Consider the following 21,648-nt stretch of genomic DNA (forward strand, 5'->3'; position numbering starts at 1 on the left):
ATCTATTTTGTGAAGTGCACCAGTCCCTCCTGCTGCAAAGCACCCCACAACATGATGCTGCCACCCCCGTGCTTCACGGTTGGGATGGTGTTCTTCGGCTTGCAAGCCGTCCTCCTTTTTCCCCCCAAACATAACGATGGTCATTATGGCCAAACAGTTATATTTTTGTTTCATCAGACCAGAGGACATTTCTTCAAAAAGTAAGATTTTTGTCCTCATGTGCAGTTGCAAACCGTAGTCTGTTTTTTTAGGACGGTTTTGGAGCAGTGGCTTCTTCCTTGCTGAGCGGCCTTTCAGGTTATGTCAATATAGGACTCGTTTTACTGTGGCTATAGATACTTTTTTACCTGTTTCCTCCAGCATCTTCACAAGGTCCTTTGCTGGTGTTCTGGGATTGAGTTGCACTTTTCGCGCCAAAGTACATTCATCTCTAGGAGACAGAATGCTTCTCCTTCCTGAGCGGTATGACGGCTGCGTGGTCCCATGGTGTTTATACTTGCGTACTATTGTTTGTACAGATGAACGTGGTACCTTCAGGCATTTGGAAATTGCTCTCAAGGATGAACCAGACTTGTGGAGGTCTACAATTTTTTTCTGAGGTCTTGGCTGATTTCTTTTGGTTTTCCGATGATTTCAAGCGAAGAGGCACTGAGTTTGAAGGTAGGTCTTGAAATACATCCACAGGTACACCTCCAATTGACTCAAATGATGTCAATTAGCCTATCAGTAGCTTCTAAAGACATGACATCATTTTCTGGAATTTTCTAAGCTGTTTAAAGGCACAGTCAACTTAGTGTATGTAAACATCTGACCCACTTGAATTGTGATGCATTGAATTATAAATTAAATAATCTGTCTGTAAACATTTGTTGGAAAAATGATTTGTGTCATGCACAAAGAAAATGTCCTAACCGACTTGCCAAAACTATAGTTTGTTAATAACAAGAAATTTGTGGAGTGGTTGAAAAACGAGTTTTAATGACTCCAATCTATGTGTATGTAAACTTCCGACTTCAATTGTAGCTATCTTCATCAAGGGTTGCTGTCAACACAGACAGGTGGAGATTTACGTTGTCTTCGTTAGAGATAGTACTTTTTCTGCTGCTACTATATTTCATCCACACTACTGTATGTGGTAAATTATGGCCATGTCAGGGGTTCCAAAGCTCTATTTTCTCAATATGTCGCAATTATTTATTTGTGTTGCATGTATTCTGGAGTTTATTTGATGGTATCAGGAATAGTGATGCACCGATATGTTTGGGCGATACCGATGTCCAATATTTTCCTTGCCCCAAAAAAACGATACCGATATCTAATATTACATTTTTTGCGTCCCTTGAAGCATTCTAGTACAGTTAAATAGTTAACACACACACATGGAGGCAGCGGTCTAAGGCACTGCATCTCAGTGCAAGAGGCATCACTACAGTCCCTGGTTCGAATCCAGGCTGTATCACATCCAGCTGTGCTGTTTCATTGTTCATTTGTTCAGTCGTTTCATTCTGAACCAGGATTTCTTATACTATGGAACACCGTTTGGGTCTTTGCGTGTCAAATAACACTATTTGACGTGTCAAATAAGCTTGATGACCAATCAGGACCTGAATATGACTGCACATCACATAATAATTGTAAGTGTTTATACATTTTTTATGTAGGTATTACCCATTGATTACACCAGCACTCGTATTTCATATGTCACAACGTTTCATCGATACGTATGCTATGATGCTGGTAAAGTTGTCTCGCGCACCTACAGTGCTGGCCATTAAAAACCTAGCTAGCTCATGGATGCAAACAATGTTCGTCCCCAAAAACTTTGCAAAATGACAATCTGTTTCAGCAGCTAGCTAACTATATAGATAGGTGTCATCATCTAAAATAACCCTAATTTACAAGACAGTTCTTATTTGATGGTGGTCCGACCCATCTATGTGAAACTAGCCACAATAAGGATTAGCCACAATAGTGGGCTTTGCGTTTAGCCTTCAAAATAAAAGTACGTTTTTGACAGTGATGCAAATGAATACAAATAGTAGAATTATGTCATACTTGAATAGATCATGCTAAACAAGGTTGGAATGAGGTTATATGAAATCAACAAAATACAATAATTTGTTAATTTGACAAAAATCTGATTGTGGATCAATGACATGGGGTATCAGTCTACTCAGTGACACCCAGAGAACATTCGTGTTGCTCTTATTGCGAGGTAGCCACTTGTTGTTCGCCTATTGAAATTGAACTTCAGTTCATGGAAATAAATAGCTAGCCAGCTATTTAACCCTGTTGCCCAAAGCCAAAGTTATAAGCAGCCAGCTAGCTTCATCTGGCTAATGATTCTCGGCCGGACCGGGTTATGTGTTGTGAAGCTAGCCACAGTAAGGATTAGGCACAATAGTGGAATTTGTGGTTACAATTGGTGGAATCATGCCATATTTAGACTAGTTAATGATAAACCAAGTTGGAATGTGAAGCAAGGAAATGGGGTGGCAGTCTAACCGGTGACATCCACAGAACATAACTGTGAAGAGTTTACGCAAATATTAATGTTGTAGCTCTTATCGCTTATCTTTGGGGTGGCAGGCAGCCTAGTGCTTAGAGCGTTGTGCCAGTAACCGAAAGGTTGTTGGATTGAATCCCCGAGCTGACAAGGTAAAACTCTGTTGTTCAGCCCTTGAATAAGGCAGTTAACCCACTGTTCCCCAATAGGCCATCATTGTAAATCATAATTTGTTCTTAATTAACTGACTTGCCTAGTTAAATTGACAGTGTGAAATCACCTCCCCAGTCAGCCTATTGTGTGTATTGACGTTCATATTGCACTGTACAGCTTTACTTAAGGATTGGGGATCAATGAAATGGGGTATCAGTCTACTCAATACCCAATATATTTTTTCCCAACGTCCTCCTCAGAGTTATCAGACTCCAAAACATCCACACAGTATTGTTTTTCCTTGGGAATTGTGTTCAATACACATAGGTTGACAATAAATATGGCTCAATTCACAGTTGTTTCAGAGTCCCGCAATACTTACACACAAGGATTCCTAAATCATTGCTAAGAATAATGAAAATTACTGCAGTTTCTACAGGCTGGTTGTATTGGTGCTAGCTAGGTACCAAGCTAAAGCTAGCTACCTCAGAAGTTGCGGTCGAACAAATCATGCTTTATTACCAACACTGTAATGTAAACACATCGTTCGTGGCCGGTGTTTGCTTGTTTGCTTGTTTGCAGACTTTTTTGTACAGCTTTGACAGTGCTACTGATAGTAGTGGTGGTGCTTGGCTTGCATGTGCAAATTCGGTGATTGGACATGGTTGACAGCCTAACGTGAGTAAAATAGAGCCATAAGAGAGCCTGCTAAATGACAGAAATTTAATGTAAATGTCTTAGTAATGTAAATGTTTTTCGATAAAAATGTGTTTCTCTACTACTTCTAGTTATTTATTCATCTTATGTTTTTCTAATGTCGAACTCATTTGTGTGGCAACTCATTTGAATGAGATTAATTTAAATCAAGTTGACAGCTGCCTCTCTCTTCCTGTTCTACTCTCATGTGTTGGAATCTATGTATACTTAAGCAGTGGGGCTGAAAATAAGCCTTTTCCCTGGGTTCTCGCTCTCTCTCACCCACCCCAGTGCCCATGTATCTTAATCCCTTTTGCTTTAGTTTGAATTCAAATTGCCTCTTGCTCACAGTCTCTGCCTCATGGGGTCAATGGTCACATAACAACAACAAGGAGAGTAAAGGAACAGGAGCAATGGTAGGAGCTCCTCTCATCTACCTCATGTCATTTCTCCTCTCCCTCAAGTCATTTCTCATCTACCTCATGTCATTTCTCCTCTCCTCTCCCTCAAGTCATTTCTCATCTACCTCATGTCATTTCTCCTCTCCTCTCCCTCAAGTCATTTCTCATCTACCTCATGTCATTTCTCCTCTCCTCTCCCTCAAGTCAGTTCTCCTCTCCTCTCCCTCAAGTCATTTCTCATCTACCTCATGTCATTTCTCCTCTCCTCTCCTCTCCCTCAAGTCATTTCTCATCTACCTCATGTCATTTCTCCTCTCCTCTCCCTCAAGTCATTTCTCATCTACCTCATGTCATTTCTCCTCTCCTCTCCCTCAAGTCAGTTCTCCTCTCCCTCAAGTCAGTTCTCCTCTCCTCTCCTCTTCCTCAAGTCATTTCTCCTCTCCCTCAAGTCATTTCTCCCCTTTAACTTGAATCACCTTGCCTCTCATAAACAGAAGAGTACATACAGAAGAGTACAAAAAAGTATTGTCAGCCACCAATTGTGCAAATTCTCCCACTTAAAAAGATGAGAGGCCTGTAATTTTCATCATAGGTACACTTCAACTATGACAGACAAAATGAGGGGAAAAAAAACAGAAAATCACATTGTGTTTAATGAATTTATTTTTTATGGTGGAAAATAAGTATTTGGTCACCTACAAACAAGCAAGATTTCTGTCTCTCACAGACTTCTTCTTTAAGAGGCTCCTCTGTCCTCCACTCGTTACCTGTATTAATGGCAACTGTTTGAACTTGTTATCAGTATAAAAGACACCTGTCCACAACCTCAAACAGTCACACTCCAAACTCCACTATGGCCAAGACTAAAGAGCTGTCAAAGGACACCAGAAACTAAATTGTTGACCTGCACCAGGCTGGGAAGACTGAATCTGCAATAGGTAAGCAGCTTGGTTTGAAGAAATCAACTGTGGGAACAATTATTAGGAAATGGAAGACATACAAGACCACTGATAATCTCCCTTGATCTGGGGCTCCACGCAAGATCTCACCCCGTGGGGTCAAAATGATCACAAGAACAGTGAGCAAAAATCCCAGAACCACACGGGGGGAACTAGTGAATAACCTGCAGAGAGCTGGGACCAAAGTAACAAAGCCTACCATCAGTAACACACTACGCCGCCAGGGACTCAAATCCTGCAGTGCCAGATGTGTCCCCCTGCTTAAGCCAGTACATGTCCAGGCCCGTCTGAAGTTTGCTAGAGAGCATTTGGATGATCCAGAAGAAGATTGGGAGAATGTCATATGGTCAGATGAAACCAAAATATAACTTTTTGGTAAAAACTCAACTCGTGGTGTTTGGAGGACAAAGAATGTTGAGTTGCATCCAAAGAACACCATACCTACTGTAAAGCATGGGGGTGGAAACATCATGCTTTGGGGCTGTTTTTCTGCAAAGGGACCAGGACGACTGATCTGTGTAAAGGAAAGAATGAATGGGGCCATGTATCGTGAGATTTTGAGGGAAAACCTCAGCAAGGGCATTGAAGATGAAACGTGGCTGGGTCTTTCAGCATGACAATGATCCCAAACACACCGCCCGGGCAACAAAGGAGTGGCTTCGTAAGAAGCGTTTCAAGGTCCTGGAGTGGCCTGCCAGTTTCCAGATCTCAACCCCATAGAAAATCTTTGGAGGGAGTTGAAAGTCCGTGTTGCCCAGCAACAGCCCCAAAACATCACTGCCCTAGAGGAGATCTGCATGGAGGAATGGGCCAAAATACCAGCAACAGTGTGTGAAAACCTTGTGAAGACTTACAGAAAACATTTGACCTCTGTCATTGCCAACAAAGGGTATATAACAAAGTATTAAGACAAACTTTTGTTATTGACCAAATACTTATTTTCCACCATAATTTGCAAATAAATTCATTAAAAATCCTACAATGTGATTTTCTGGATTTTTTTCTCTCATTTTTTTCTGTCATAGTTGAAGTGTACCTATGATGAAAATTACAGGCCTCTCTCGTCCTTTTAAGTGGGAGAACTTATACAATTGGTGGCTGACTAAATACTTTTTTGCCCCACTGTATGTGTGTATGTATATGTGTATGTCTCTGTACTGTTCACCACCCTGCCAACACAGCCTGTGTTCTAGCCCTCCTTTTTATCATTAGTCAGTGTCTCTTCTAGTCTGGGCCTCAGCAGCTGTCAGGCTGTTTTGTCACTGTTCAAGTGTCCCATTATGTCAGGCTTAATGCTCAGTCGTCAACATGATGATCCCAGTGTTGGTGATAGCTAGTGACAAGAGGACCAGGGATCTAATCAGTGTGGTCAAACCATACCTGATAGTTTCATTAGATTTCCATGAGATGTTATTTTTGCAGGTGTCAACTCCCTATTACAGCTGTATTACTGGTCATTTTGACAATGTAATGCCATGCCTTCACCTCCATATGCTGCATAGTCAACTTATCTTATTTATTTGTTTTACCTTTTATTTAACTGGGCAAGTCAGTTAAGAACAAATTCTTATTTTAATGATGGCCTAGGACAGATGTTACTTATTGTTTTTAATTTTATTTAACTAGGCAAGTCAGTTAAGAACAATTTCTTGGGACTCCCGATCACGATACAGCCCGGGATTGAACCAGGGTCTGTAGTGACATCTCTAGCACTGCGATGTAGTGCCTTAGACCGCTGTGCCGCTCAGGAGCCCCAATTACATGAGGGTGAATCAGATTGCTAATGTGTTTAGTCTGTGCACCATGAGCTAGCTAGTATACAGATTGAGTTGGCAAAACCCCAGATCACAGATTATTTTTTAGGCAATGATTAAATGATTAAATCGTGATGATATCTGATCAAACACCATTTAATACATTTTTCTCTGATAACATGTATTTTATTCAAAGACAGCCTCATGGATAAAAAACAATAAGCTTTGCTATCCGGTGGATGCAGTCAGTGGGCTACCGATCATTCATCTGTCTGACAAATAGGACTTTTTCATCCCATTTACTGTGTTTTTATTCCTGGCCATCTGGCGTTAACATTGCCCTAAAAGTCTCTCTAACTCCCTAAACTGCCCCATAAGAATGACAAGCACGTCATTGATGACTGGCGGAGCATCAGAGTGGCTGAATTATGGTTATTTGCTTGCATAATTAAAGATTGCATCTGTTTGAGATTGCATTTGCGTTCAGTATTGGCCCCATGTCTCTGCAGTGATTCATTTGTACAGAGCCAGGGATGTGAAGGCAGAGTGAATCAGGGGGGGATTGTAACCCCTGGGCAGCAGTAGAACAGGTGGGCCTGCCTGCAGAATGGGTCTTACTGGGACCACTGCTCTCGGGTTTCCTCAAGACCAGGTCAATTGATGATGGGGAGCATCATGCCCATACTGATTGATGCTGATTAGGATATGTTTTTTTTAATATTCATACAATCATCCATAGAATCATATTTACATCATCCATAGAATCATTTACTTACATTTAATGATTGTGTTATTGGTATTTTAACAACAATATTGGTATTATTGGTCCAAGAGTGGCATTTCATTACTCACAAACAGCAACTAAAATGTTGAATTATATGGCAAATTATATCAGCGCTACATTTAAGATTGTTTGCTTGATTTTCAGGTCTTAGCCATTATTCACTCTCTATTATGTCTGAGACAAATAAGGCTTATAGAGAAGAGAAAACAATCACAAGGGAGGGGGTTTCTGACTGGAGCGGACCAGGGGCCGAGGGCTGCCATGAGTGTGTGTGACAGAGGTGAGGGAGGTCATGGCTTCCTGTGGCAGTGTGGTTACGGGGAGGTCGGGTGGTGGGGAACCGGTATGCAAAATACACAGCATTAGTCCGCCACCCAAACCTCACCTGGAGAGAAGTGAGATGGATGGTAGGTGCAGCACCTGAGAGCTGATTTTCTCACACACTGTCAGTTCCAGTCTATGGGCCAATCTATCTTCCCTGCCCTGGATTCCTCGGTGCCTCGTCCTCCTCCTGCCTCTCCAGTCAGCGCTGGCTAACCACAGCCACTGACTGCTATGGTTCCTGCAAAAAAAACCTCCACCCTTAGAGCCCAGAGGGCCTGGAGGAGAAAAGGCTTCAGATAGGTAATCTTGTAACAATCCCTTTTTATTAAGTAAATCCCACACCAGTTTTTTTTTTACAAACTCCTCCTCAGTCCTCAAGTACCCCCAACAGCACATATTTTTTGTTGTAGCCCTGGACAAGTACATCTGATGCACCGTGTCAACTAATCATCAATCGTCAAATTTACTTTAGACAGATGGCAATGTTGTCAATAGCTAGCAAAGTTCATCAAAAATAGCTGGCAATGCTAACGTTAGCTAGCTAAAATCCGGTGGTCAATCTTAGCTAGCTAGCTAAAATTATACTGCATCTAAAGTCAATCTGGTGACTTCACAATGATGACAAAAGGTTTTCCTAATAATTGTTTGCCTCCTTTAGGAATGTAATTGTATTTCCAAGCCACCGTAATGCACTTTAGATTCAATCTTCATCAGCGCCAATTGACACTGCGTTGAGGAGAATGCTCAGTCGTGCTTCAGTCCTATTAACTAATGTGACGAAACGTACAACCCACGAATAGCATGAGGATTTAGAATGCCATTACTAGATTAACTGTTCTCAGAGGTTTTCTAACTTCTTATTACAAGAAGTGTGTCATCAGCACATTTTTTTTTGTAATACATGCCATTTCAGTGATGGCAAATAATAGCATTGTTGGTATTACCACTATGATTCCAGCAAATCCTTATTAGACAGACTGATGCTGTGACCTGTTCCTATAGTTACTGCTAAACTAACAGAAGTTCATGTGGAGGCAGGATGTTATGTTTTTTTTATCTCCAGTTATAAAATGATTTTTAATAGCATTTTTATCTTCAGGTACTGTTAGTTAGTTAGTACTATACCTTTATCCCAGAGGTTGTAGAGGCCTCAAGGTTACCTGTCTTCCTGACTCCGGGAGTGTTGTTGTGGTCAGGAAAGATGTATGGTGACAGGCATCAAATCAAATCAAATGTATTTTATATAGCCCTTCTTACATCAGCTGATGTCACAAAGTGCTGTACAGAAACCCAGCCTAAAACCCCAAACAGCAAGCAATACAGGCGTAGAGGCACGGTGGCTAGGAAAAACTCCTGAGGGTGCAACAAGTCAGCACCTCAGAGTAAATGTCAGTTGGCTTTTCATAGCCGATCAGCAGCACGCAGGGGTCTGGAGCAGCAGCACGGCCAGGTGGACTGGGGACAGCAAGGAGTCATCATGCCAGGTAGTCCTGAGGCATGGTCCTAGGGCTCAGGTCCTCCGAGAGAGAGAAAGAAAGAAAGAAAGAAAGAGAGAATTAGAGAGAGCATACTTAAATTCAAACAGGACACCGGATAAGACAGGAGAAGTACTCCAGATATAACAGACTGACCCTAGCCCCCCGACACATAAACTACTGCAGCATAAATACTGGAGGCTGAGACGGGAGGGGTCAGGAGACACTGTGGCCCCATCCGATGAGACGCCCGGACAGGGTCAAACAGGCAGGATATAACTCCACCCACTTTGCCAAAGCACAGCCCCCACACCACTAGAGGGATTTCTTCAACCACCAACTTACCATCCTGAGACAAGGCCGTGTATAGCCCACAAAGATCTCCGCCACGGCACAACCCAAGGGGGGGCGCCAACCCAGACAGGAAGATCACGTCAGTGACTCAACCCACTCAAGTGATGCACCCCTCGTAGGGACGGCATGGAAGAGCACTAGTAAGCCAGTGACTCAGCATGTCCCCTTTAACCCAGTCACCTCCACTCACAGTCCCTGTCCCCCTGTTAATCAGAGGCTGCTGCTCTGCTCCTCTTCTCCCCTTTCCCCTCAGAGCCTGTCAGTCCCCTGTGCCTTTGTTCCTGCTTCCTCCATAGAACCTGCTGGTTCCTGCTAACAATTGAGTGAGGGCCCCTCTCTGACAGTACAAAGAGAGGCAGGTCACCTATACACACACACGCACGCACGCACAAACACACATTGAGACAGACAGACAGACAGACAGGCACACACATGCACACACACACACACACACACACACACACACACACACACACTCACACGCACAAACACACATTGAGAACTGTGTTGGTTACTCTACCTTCACCTTCACTGTCTTGCCCAAACTGAATGTTTTGCTGTTTGCAACTCTTTTTACAATATCCAGCCCCTTTGGGGATGTGTAATTCTCCTCTAACCTTTGCCAGTCTAGTAAGTAATGTTAGCACTTTGTCGGATAGAGATTGTAGCAGTAACATGGAAGGATCAGTGAAATTTTGCTGGAATGTCTGAGTCCCTGTCTCACAAGTACCACAAGTATGTCCCCTCACGTTGATAGAGAGAGAGAGAGAGAGAGAGAGAGAGAGAGAGAGAGAGAGAGACGAAGGCATTGGGTCATTTCAGTGCGCCATGTGGCAGCATCACAGGACAATTTCAGCAACCTCCATGCCAAGATTAGTTCTCCCTTGAGCTTTCAACGGGTGCATCAGATTTCATCTAGGAAGAGCTGTATGTGCAGATGCTCTTACACTACACAAATATGCATAGACACACACACACACACACACACACACACACACTACATGCACACTTATACACACAAAACACTCACAAACACACAAAGGCAAATTACAATAACTCAAATTTGTTTTTAAATGGGATGAGTACATTGGTTCTTGTGCATGGCAGTAGCGTGAGTAGAGCATCTGTCTATGACCTTGAATGTACACTCCCCCCCGCAACCAGGAGGTGAAGTAGGGAAGATCAGATGGATGCTTATATTGTAGATTATACCCCCCCCCCAGAGACCCATAATGCGCTCAGAATTAGTTTTACTGCCATAACGTATATATGAAAGAGTCTGGGATTAACCCCTGAGAAGCATTAGACTACACATGATGTTACACATAACAATACAGAGTCCCAGATAACAACAAATGTTCCCACAACATTCGAGAACGTTCTCTTAAGTGTTGCATTAGGTCATTTGCTAAAATGTTCATATGAATGTTCCCGTGATGTGCAAGGAATGTTTCCCAGAGACCATTCCCTTAATGCCAAATGGAATTTATCCAGAACGTGGTAACATTGTTCTCAGAACTTAAGATATTAATGTTCTAGACACGTTAAATGGGAACGTTGCAAGAACATTCATGTGTCCAGTTTTCTGTGGGTTAGGAGAATATTCCATCAACATCCCACCAAATATACAAAGAACATGGTGGCCAAGTTTTCAGTCTAATAAAAAGCATGAGCTGGCGCACACCCAGAAAATATTTGTGTAGAGTTGCTGACTAACGGTGAGTAAACTGTAGGCTATAAAAATAAAGAGTTGCACACTCTATATACAAGCTCCCAGTAATGTATTGGGTAAACCACCAATGTTTCTGCGTCACTGAGCCTTATTCAGGGAATATTACATCAACATCCCACTAAACATACACGGGACACTGAACAGTGTAACCACGTTCTAGGTAAATTCTGCTTTACATTAAGATAATGTTCTCCTAACTTTAACACCAGAACATGCTATAAAGTTTCTCAGAAGGTTTTTGCTAACATAGATAGAATGTTCCCCTAACTAACAGAAACCTGGACACTCAAACATTAGTGGAACATTATGAGAAACATTACAAAAACGTTCTTTCTTGTCACGCCCTGGTCAAAGTATTTTGTGTTTATCTTTATGTATTTGGTCAGGCCAGGGTGTGGCATGGGGTTTTTGTAATTGTGGTGTGTTTGTCTTGGGGTTTTGGTGGTGGTATTGGGATTGTAGCTTAGTGGGTTATCTAGCAAAGTCTATGGCTGTCTGGAGTGGTTCTCAATCAGAGGCAGATGCTTATCGTTGTCTCTGATTGGGAACCATATTTAGGCAGCCATATTCTTTGAGTTTGTCGTGGGTGATTGTCCTTAGTGTCCTATGTGTACTCTCTGTTAGTTTGCACTAGATAGGCTGTTTCGGTTTCGTTTATTTTTTTTGTAAGTTCGTGTTTCTTTGTTGTATTAAACATGGATTTTCGACACGCTGCAGTTTGGTCCGACTCTCCTTCATCACCACTAGAAAACCGTAACAGAATCACCCACCACCAACGGACCAAGCAGCGTGTTAACAGGCAGGAACCACAGGAGAGGCAACAGAGGCAGCAGGAGCAGCAGCAGCTGCAGTGGGAGAGGCTGCACCACCTGGAGAAATGGACATGGGAGGAAGAACTGGACGGTAAAGGACCCTGGGCTCAGCCTGGAGAATATCGCCGCCCCAAGGAAGAACTGGAGGCGGCGAAAGCTGAGAGGCGCAGATATGAGGAGGCAGCACACAGCGGATGGAAGCCTGAGAATCAGCCCCAAAAATTTCTTGGGGGCTCAGGGAGAGTGTGGCAGAGTCAGGAGTCAGACCTGAGCCAACTCTCCCTGTTTATCGTGAGGAGCCAAGGAGGAGACCAGAACCAGAGACTGTGAAGGAGTTAATGGGGAAATTGGAGGAGAGAGAAATGAGGGAGTTGCTGTGTTGGTGCTTTTTGCATGGAATTCGCCCGACGGAACGTGTTGGGGATTTGATGGCACCTGGGTTAGCGCTCCATACTCGTCCTGAGGTGCGTGTTAGTCGGCTGGTGAAGTTGGTGCCAGCCTCACGCACCAGGCCTCCTGTGCACATCCCTAGCCTTGCACATCCTGTGCCAACACTGCTCTCAAGATCTCCAGTACGCTTTCACGGTCTAGCCCATCCTGTGCCACCTCCACACTCCAGTCCTCCGGTAGCAGCTCCCCGCACCAGGCTTCCTGTGCGTGTCCTTCCAGTACCACCAGTTCCAGCACCATGCACCAGGCCTTCAGTGTGCCTCGCCTGTTCACAGCCAGCGCTTTTCTCCTCTCCTGCGCTGCTGGAGTCTCCCGCCTGTTTAGCGCAGCCAGAGCCTTTCTCCTCTACAGCGCTGCCGGAGCCTCCCGCCTGTTTAGCGCAGCCAGAGCCTTTCTCCTCTACAGCGCTGCCGGAGCCTCCCGCCTGTTCAGCGCAGCCAGAGCTGCCAGTCTGCATGAAGCAGCCAGAGCTGTCAGTCTGCATGAAGCAGCCAGTCTACATGAAGCAGCCAGTCTACATGAAGCAGCCCGAGCTGTCAGTCTGCATGAAGCAGCCAGTCTACATGGAGCAGCCAGAGCTGTCAGTCTGCATGAAGCAGCCAGTCTACATGGAGCAGCCAGAGCTGTCAGTCTGCATGAAGCAGCCAGAGCTGTCAGTCTGCATAGAGCAGCCAGTCTGCAAGGAGCTGCCAGTCTGCAAGGAGCTGCCAGTCTGCAAGGAGCTGCCAGTCTGCAAGAGCTGCCAGTCTGCACGGAGCTGCCAGTCTGCAAGCTGCCAAATCAGTCTGCACGGAGCTGTCAGTCTGCACGGAGCTGTCAGTCTGCACGGAGCTGTCAGTCTGCAAGGAGCTGCCAGTCTGCAAGGAGCTGCCAGTCAGCCAGGATCCGCGAGAAGTGCCAGTCTGCCAGGATCCGCCAGTCTGCCAGGATCCGCCAGTCTGCCAGGATCCGCCAGTCTGCCAGGATCCGCCAGAACTGCCAGTCTGCCAGGATCCGCCAGTCTGCCAGGATCCGCCAGTCTGCCAGGATCCGCCAGTCGGCCAGGATCCGCCAGTCGGCCAGGATCCGCCAGTCGGCCAGGATCCGCCAGTCAGCCAGGATCCGCCAGTCTGCCAGGATCAGTTAGATCCGCCATTCAGCCAGGATCTGCCAGGATCCGCCAGTCTGCCAGGATCCGCCAGTCTGCCAGGATCCGCCAGTCTGCCAGGATCCACCAGTCAGCCAGGATCCGCCAGAAGTGCCAGTCAGCCAGGATCTGCCGGAACCACCAGCCAGCCAGGATCTGGTAGATCCATCAACCTGCCTGAGCTTCCTATCACTCCTGAGCTTCCTATCACTCCTGAGCTTCCCCTCGGTGCGAGCTTCCCCTCGGTCCCGATACAAGCTTCCCCTCGGTCCCGAGCTACCTCAGTCCAGTGGGGCCCGTTGTTAGGTTTCCTAGGCCAAGGTTAGCGGCGAGGGTCGCCACTCAAGGGACACTAAGGAGGTGGACTAAGACAATTATGGAGTGGGGTCCACGTCCAGCACCAGAGCCGCCACCGCGGACAGATGCCCACCCAGACCCTCCCCTACAGGTTTAGGTTGTGCGTTCGGGAGTCCGCACCTTAAACATCACGCCCTGGTCAAAGTATTTTGTGTTTATCTTTATGTATTTGGTCAGGCCAGGGTGTGGCATGGGGTTTTTGTAATTGTGGTGTGTTTGTCTTGGGGTTTTGGTGGTGGTATTGGGATTGATAGTGGGTTATCTAGCAAAGTCTATGGCTGTCTGGAGTGGTTCTCAATCAGAGGCAGAAGTTGTCTCTGATTGGGAACCATTTTGCAGCCATATTCTTTGAGTTTGTCGTGGGTGATTGTCCTTAGTGTCCTATGTGTACTCTCTGTTAGTTTGCACTAGATAGGCTGTTTCGGTTTCGTTTATTGTTTTTTTGTAAGTTCGTGTTTCTTTGTTGTATTAAACATGGATCGCAATCGACACGCTGCAGTTTGGTCCGACTCTCCTTCATCACCACTAGAAAACCGTAACATTTCTCCCTAAAATTGTTAGCTGGGGTAAAAATACATTTTAGAAAGACCATGATTTTGGGGATTTTCAATAACTTTCATTCATATTTGACATTTGTATTATGATTTGTTGATTATGATTAATTGTTTTGTGACATTTTGGCCATACCCAGGCCTCCTTAAGGCTCCATAATGATTGATCTGTTGGTGTCATATGAAGCTTTACCGCTAGCTCTGTAATATGAGTAGTATTTTGAATTCAATAACAATTTTCTAACTTTATTTTATGAATATTGACAAATATAAACATGAATATTGAAAATATACCATTTTGGATTTTGATTTTTTTTTAAATAGATTTTTTAAAATGGATTTTGATTTTTTTTTTAAACTAAATGCTAGTTTAACATATATGGCCGTTTTAAACAGATAAATTAGTATAGTAGCCAACGTAACCAATTACAGCCATCTTTTTACTAGCAGAGGGCGACCATTTTGAATCCATTTTCAAGTCCACTCTTTTGGTAATGCTTACAAATTGGAGCATAACTCTAAAAGTAGCAGAGATCCCACTCTGGAGCTTTGAAATGTCCGTAGAGTATACAGTGCAACAATATTTTGAAAATGTTTATTTATTTGTTTAGTTATTTTCTTCTAACAAAATCGTTATTGAAATAAAAATACTACTCATATAACAAAGCAAGTGGTAGCAGTAGCGTAACGCAAAAGAGGGGTTGGCGGGTGGTGGGTGGCGGGACACAATGCAAATAGCTGGGGCCTTTGACCATTTTTAGGGCCTTCCTCTGACACCGCCTGGTGTAGAGGTTCTGGATGGCAGGCAACTTAACCCCAGTGATGTACTGGGCCGTACACACTTCCCTCTGTAGTGCCTTGCGGTCAGAGGCCGAGCAGTTACCGTACCAGGCAGTGATACAACCACTCTCGATGTTGCTTCTGTAGAACCTTTTGAGGATCTCTGTCTTGGTGTGTTTGGACCATTCTAGTTTGTTGTTGATGTGGACACCAAGGAACTTGAAGCTCTCAACCTGCTCCACTACAGCCCTGTCGATGAGAATGGGGGTGTGCTCGGTCCTCCTTTTCCTGTAGTCCACAATCATCTCCTTAGTCTTGGTTATGTTGAGGGATAGGTTGTTATTCTGGCACCACCCGGCCAGGTCTCTGACCTCCTCCCCATAGTCTGTCTCGTCGTTGTCGGTAATCAGGCCTACCACTGTTGTGTCGTCTGCTAAATTAATGATGGTGTTGGAGTCGTGCCTGGCCATGCAGTCGTGGGTAAACAGGGAGTACAGGAGGGGACTGAGCACGCACCCCTGGGGAGCTCCAGTGTTGAGGATCAGCGTGGCAGATGTGTTGCTACCTGACTGTATCCTTGAAACTTCTCTTGAGCTTTTGGTCTCAATTCCTTATTGCAAAGAGGTTGCAATAGCATTTTTCTTTTTAACATAGTCTTAAAGGAGGCCTGAGTAAGGCCAAAATGTCACAAATGTTTCAACTTCAATTCATTATTTCTCAATTATGCTTTAAGGTACAAATGTCAAATATACTGTATGTCAACAATACTTCCACCAAAGTTCCTTCTATTGATTACAGTTTTTGAAAATCCCCAAAATCTTTTTGGTTCTAGTTTTGTGAGCAATCACCCTACTATAGTGATAATATTCAGCACTATAATAATATTTTATGAAGAAACAACTTGGTGGTGCTCAATTGTTATGGAAACATGCTTTGAATGGCTCTAAAGAGAGACAAATGAGTGCGGTGTTGTAATCCTGTACAGTGTCAGGATGGACAGTGGGATGCCTCTCTTGCACAACACTATGGATGTATATATCCATAGTATATATCTAACCTACCTCCAATCTTACGCTACACTAACTCCCTTGTAGGACCTTTTACACTAGTCATTAATTGCAGGGTAATGTTTGAATTAGCATTCAGCTCCCTAGTATGGCTGTCTACTGGAACAGTGTAAATGTTCAGCTGCATTAGATAATGCTTATCATTTACAAATGAGAGGCCAGCAGGCCAACAAGCCATTAGTACACCATGAATAATTTGTGTACGAGACAGGAACAAAGATGCCCATAGTATATGAGGAATACTAAACATTCAAAATGCATTTTTCCTCAGTCTATTGAAACCTATCCCCAGGGATTTGCCCAATCCTCTTAAATTGCAGGGCTTTGCTATGAGCAAAGTGGACTCTGATTGACTGAAGGTCTTAGGAATGAATCATTTCAAGGCCCCAAGCTATGGGAGCCAACATCATTTTAGCCATGTCCATTGGACTTACTGCTAGGTGTAGGATTTAGAGTTTACTTTCTAGTTACCTTGGTTTGTTTAACATGTGTCTTATTCCTGTCTCTCTTTTTATTGTCTCCATTGTTAGAGCGATTGTAAAAAAAGGAGTGTCGTTTCGCACAGCAACACCCAGTAACTCGTTGTTGTGGGACATCACGCTGGACTCTGGAGCGGATGGCACCATCGTTGTTGTTTGTCAGAGGAAATCTGCCATACCTGGAAAAAGGCAAGTCTGCTGAACATACACAACAATCCCCCCCAATATACTATCAGTTAACACCATTAAACCCACTATGTGTTCAACCATTGGCTGGATCCTTCCAATTTGGCTGCTCATAGACAGCTTTACACATACTCTTGAATAAACATCACTGTACTCTATAAGGTGTTAATGTCATGGGTTTGTTAGTTAATTCATTTTAATAGTAGTGTACATGATACAGAGGGTTAGTTACTTCCATTTTGCCTGAGTAAGTTGAAAATAGTTTGCATATGTGATACAATGAGTAGGCTAATGACTCAGAATAAATAATACTCACACACGATGGCATTTTGACTGGGGCTTAGGCTATCTGACCTGGGAAGAAATCTTATGCTATACAAGCACAGGTCTACTGCTGAGAAAAGCTTAAGTAAATCTGCTTCTTAAAGAGGCCACTGTCCTCACAAGTCATTAAGTAGTGCTACGTCTGTAAGAAAATCTCTGGAAGTCTCTAATTGCTTATCTATACTGAGTGTACTAAACATTAAGGACACTTGCTCTTTCCATGACATAGACTGACCAGGTGAATCCAGGTGATAGCTAGGATCTCTTATTGAAGTCACTTGTTAAATCCACTTCAATCAGTGTAGATGAAGGGGAGGAGACAGGTTAAAGAAGGATTTTTAAGCCTTGAAACAATTGAGACATGGATTGTGTATGTGTGCCATTCAGATGGTGACAAAATATTTACAGTGCCTTTGAACGGGGTAGGGTAGTAGGTGCCATGCATTCTTGACGTTCCTGACACCGGTTTGTGTCAAGAACTACAACACTGCTGGGTTTTTCACCCTTAACAAAGGGTGGGTGGGTGGTGGTTGTGGTGGTGGTGGGGGGGGTTCTTAATGTTAGGATGGTGTTTTTAATGTTTTGTGTATAGTTCACATGAAGGGCTCCCAAGTGGTGCAGTGGTCTAAGACACTGCATCTCAGTGCAAGAGGTGTCACTGTAGTACCTGGTTTGAATCCAGGCTGCATCACATCTGGCTGTGATTGGGAGTGTCGGCGTAGGCCATCATTGTAAATACGAATTTGTTCTTAACTGACTTGCCTAGTTAAATAAAGGATTTTAAAAAGTATTTCTGTTCCCTTTTCAGTATATTAAAGTGTTTCTGTCTCCTTTACAGTATGTTGTTAAAACCTTGGGCAAATACTAAACAATTATTATTATTAACAATTCATTTAACATTAGTGTGCCCAGTCAATGTGAATATGTGGCTTTGTTAGTGCCTCTTCTGTTCCTAGAAGCCTGTGGGATCTGTTTCTGGTGTCACAAAGACATCTGGAGTCATGGTGCTCTTTCTGAAGTGTAACCTTTACCTTGCTTGAGGTCAATTTACCTTGGAGTCCTGGACAATACACCAGATGTAGGAACCTGTCCATGAAGGAACAGGACCTTCCATTGACATTCCATGTAATTGACCAACTCTGTGACTTGGCTGACCTTTATGATCTGCTGTGGCTCCAGGTATTTATAGCCTATGAGATGTTCCTGTGAATTTAAAGGTGGGACATCTTTGTAGTTTGTCATTTTAATTGGAACATTATGGTGCCAATGATTGCATTGAGCGTGGCAAGCAGGACACACTTCACACTGATAAGCACAGAGTGATAGAAACACTGACCTCATTTTCTTGTATTCCCCATGTGATGGGGATTAGTCCATTCTTTATCGAACAGGTTTATGTGAACATATTTGTGGATGAAGAATCGTTTGTTAGGGATAATCCATCTTAAAATGTCATTTAACTTACTAGACCCCCTGCAGGGGCTGTCTAATGTCACACCTCTTTGGGTTTTTTATGGACTTTGTCTCTTAGCTTCCTAGCTCACTGTGAGTGTTTATGCGGCTATCTGGATATTAACTATTTTTTTATCCTCTGTTTGACAATACATTGCAACAGATCATCAGATTTAAGATGGCCACTTAGTAAGAGTGCTGTCCCTTTAATAATCTGGGGTTTGGAGTACTTCACTGCTTCACCCACAAGAATGACAGAAGGCTATAATGGTGTCCCCCTTTTCACTGTAATGCCAGATTAAAACAGCAAAATCCATTTTAATGTATACTTTAGGGGATAGAGACCCTCTTGCACATCTTGTTTTGATACTTGACTAAAACACTGTTACAGTTGGTTTGTGTTTCGGTGTATTTTTGTGCAATATTCTAAGATGATTCAATTACAGTAAATCTCTCTTGTTACGTTTTTTCATGTGTTGTGCAGAATTTAAAAAGCTCTTAGAGAATAAATGATAGAGAACTCATCAGAAGTAGCTTTGTGCTTGCATTTGGCTTTGAAGGGACACACAGTACATTTGAAAATATTTGACAGTTGGTTGTGTGTAAGTGTTTGATGTGGCGAAGGGAGGGTGTGTGCCAGATACAGGACTGTCTTACTTGAGAGTGAGTGGATGTGGTCCTATTCAGTAGTGTGTTTCACAGGGAGTTGCAATAACAAAGGGATAGGATGGATATTCTTTATTGTCAATGTTCCAGCTGTGCAAATTGTGCAATATTCCAGCTGCTTAATATTACAAGTCAAGGGAGATCTCATGAATTCATGGCACCTCACTTGACTCCGAGTTCAAAGTCCATAGTTAAAAGCTGTCTAAACCCATCACTGCACTTACCCATTCTTGTAAATCCCCATGTTTATGATGATGATCTAAAGTACTGTCAGTTAAAACAGGCCGGACACTTTCAGTAATGCTTTAAAGATGTTTTGCTTTAGAGACTTTGAACCGATTCATCAGATTAGAAGGGATCCTATCCAAGTCCTATTCAAGGCATTATCATATACAATGAGAGGATCAGGCTATCAGAGAACTTTGCTGCTACAAGCTATCTATCCTATTTAGCCCATGCGTGCATTCTCCTTCAGCCTGACGCCTGCAGGGACATGTGTGTCTGTTCAGGGGTAATAGGTTTCAGTGGAGCCGGGAGATTGTGCATCTCATTAATCTGTTGTCTCACAATCAAATCCCTGATGCTCATTTGACATGCTCAGCTGGTCATACCTTACATGTGCACAAACAATGTGATTACTTTACAGTAACAGGAAATTAATATGGGAAAGAATATTAAATGACACCCTCTATGTGGATAATCTTGTTTTATGCTAACTGACGATGAGAAGATGAAGTGTTTTGTTGTTATTTTGATGAAGGACAAAAGACCAAGGAAATAAGTAATTATTGGATATTAAAACAGACTGAAAAAAACAACAGAATCATGAATGAGTTGTTTTCTTATTAGGCATGTGTAGGAAGTCACATTGACAATGCTGATGTTGTTTATTATACTAAACATACGGTACATGTAATACATAAGCTTTTACAATGCAGTGAAGTCTATCACAGAATCAAGGTTAGGGTTAATAAACTGGATTCCTCCTGTTTTTCCTCCTCGGTTTAAACAACGCTTCAGAATCAGAATCACCTTTATTCACCAAGTACATTTACATACACTCCAAATTCTACTTGGTGATATGGTGCTGCTAGTGATTGACAACATTTAGAGATAAAATACAGACAGGGAAGTTTAAACAAAGTGTACATACATTATATACAACTAGGGTGAGAGAGCATAGAGCTATAAGAGGATGAGCAGTGGATATACAGTGGTTGTGCAATTTTACAATATCAGTATGAATACAGTACCAGTCAAAAGTCCGGACACACCTACTCATTCAACGTTTTTTCTTTATTTTTACTATGTTCTACTTTGTGGAATAATAGTGAATATATCAAATATTGAAATAACACATATGGAATCATGTAGTAACTAAATCTCTAAACATGTGTTAAACAAATCAAAATATATTTTATACTTTATATTCTACAAAGTAGCCACCCTTTGCCTTGATGACAACTCATCCCAAACCTTCTCAATTGGGATGAGGGCGGGTGATTGTGGAGGTCAGGTCATCTGATGCAGCAACATTTTAGCCAAAGTACAACCATTGGATAATGAAATAGACTTAACAACGATCCTACCAACGGGACATAAAAAAACTGTAATATCTTATGTTTCTGCGAGTCGTGGCAAAACGACGACATGAATAACATACAGCTGGCGGGTTTTACACTGCATCGGCAGCATAGAACAGCCGCCTCTGGTAAGACAAGGGGTGCCGGTCTATGTATATTTGTAAACAACAGCTGGTGCACGAAAGTCTCAAGGTTTTGCACGCCTGAGGTAGAGTATCTCATGATAAGCTGTAGAACACACTATTCACACTATTTACATTCTTTGTAGTGGTCTATTTACCACCACAAACCGATGCTGGCACTAAGACCGCACTCAATGAACTGTATACAGCCATAAGCAAACAGGAAAACATTCATCCAGAGGCGGCACTCCTAGTGGCCGGAGACTTAAATGCAAGGAAACTTAAATCCATTTTATCTCATTTCTACCATCATGTTAAATGTGCAACCAGAGTGAAAAAAACTCTAGACCACCTTTACTCCACACACAAAGATGCATACAAAGCTCTCCTTCGCCCTCCATTTAGCAAATCTGACCAATAATGCTATCCTCCTGATTCCTGCTTACAAGCAAAAACTAAAACAGGAAGCACCAGTGACAAGTTCTTAATTTTAACAGTTTTAGAGTGTTTTCTATCCAAATCTACCAATTATATGCATATCCTAGAGTAACAGGC

The 21,648-nt window shown here is 43.0% G+C and overlaps 1 protein-coding gene across 1 annotated transcript in view; it reads left to right on the forward strand.

Moving 5' to 3' along the window:
- The window catches only part of LOC112248414 (transmembrane protein 132D-like), a 45,563-nt gene that overhangs the window by 9,826 nt on the left and 14,089 nt on the right, over nucleotides 1-21,648 (forward strand). The window contains exon 3 of the mRNA XM_024417413.2: nucleotides 16,812-16,949. Within this exon, the coding sequence (XP_024273181.1) occupies nucleotides 16,812-16,949 (138 nt within the window). The remainder of the gene's footprint in view (nucleotides 1-16,811; nucleotides 16,950-21,648) is intronic.

The sequence above is a fragment of the Oncorhynchus tshawytscha genome, linkage group LG04 (genome assembly GCF_018296145.1).
Source record: "Oncorhynchus tshawytscha isolate Ot180627B linkage group LG04, Otsh_v2.0, whole genome shotgun sequence".
Classification (NCBI taxonomy): Eukaryota; Metazoa; Chordata; class Actinopteri; order Salmoniformes; family Salmonidae; genus Oncorhynchus; species Oncorhynchus tshawytscha.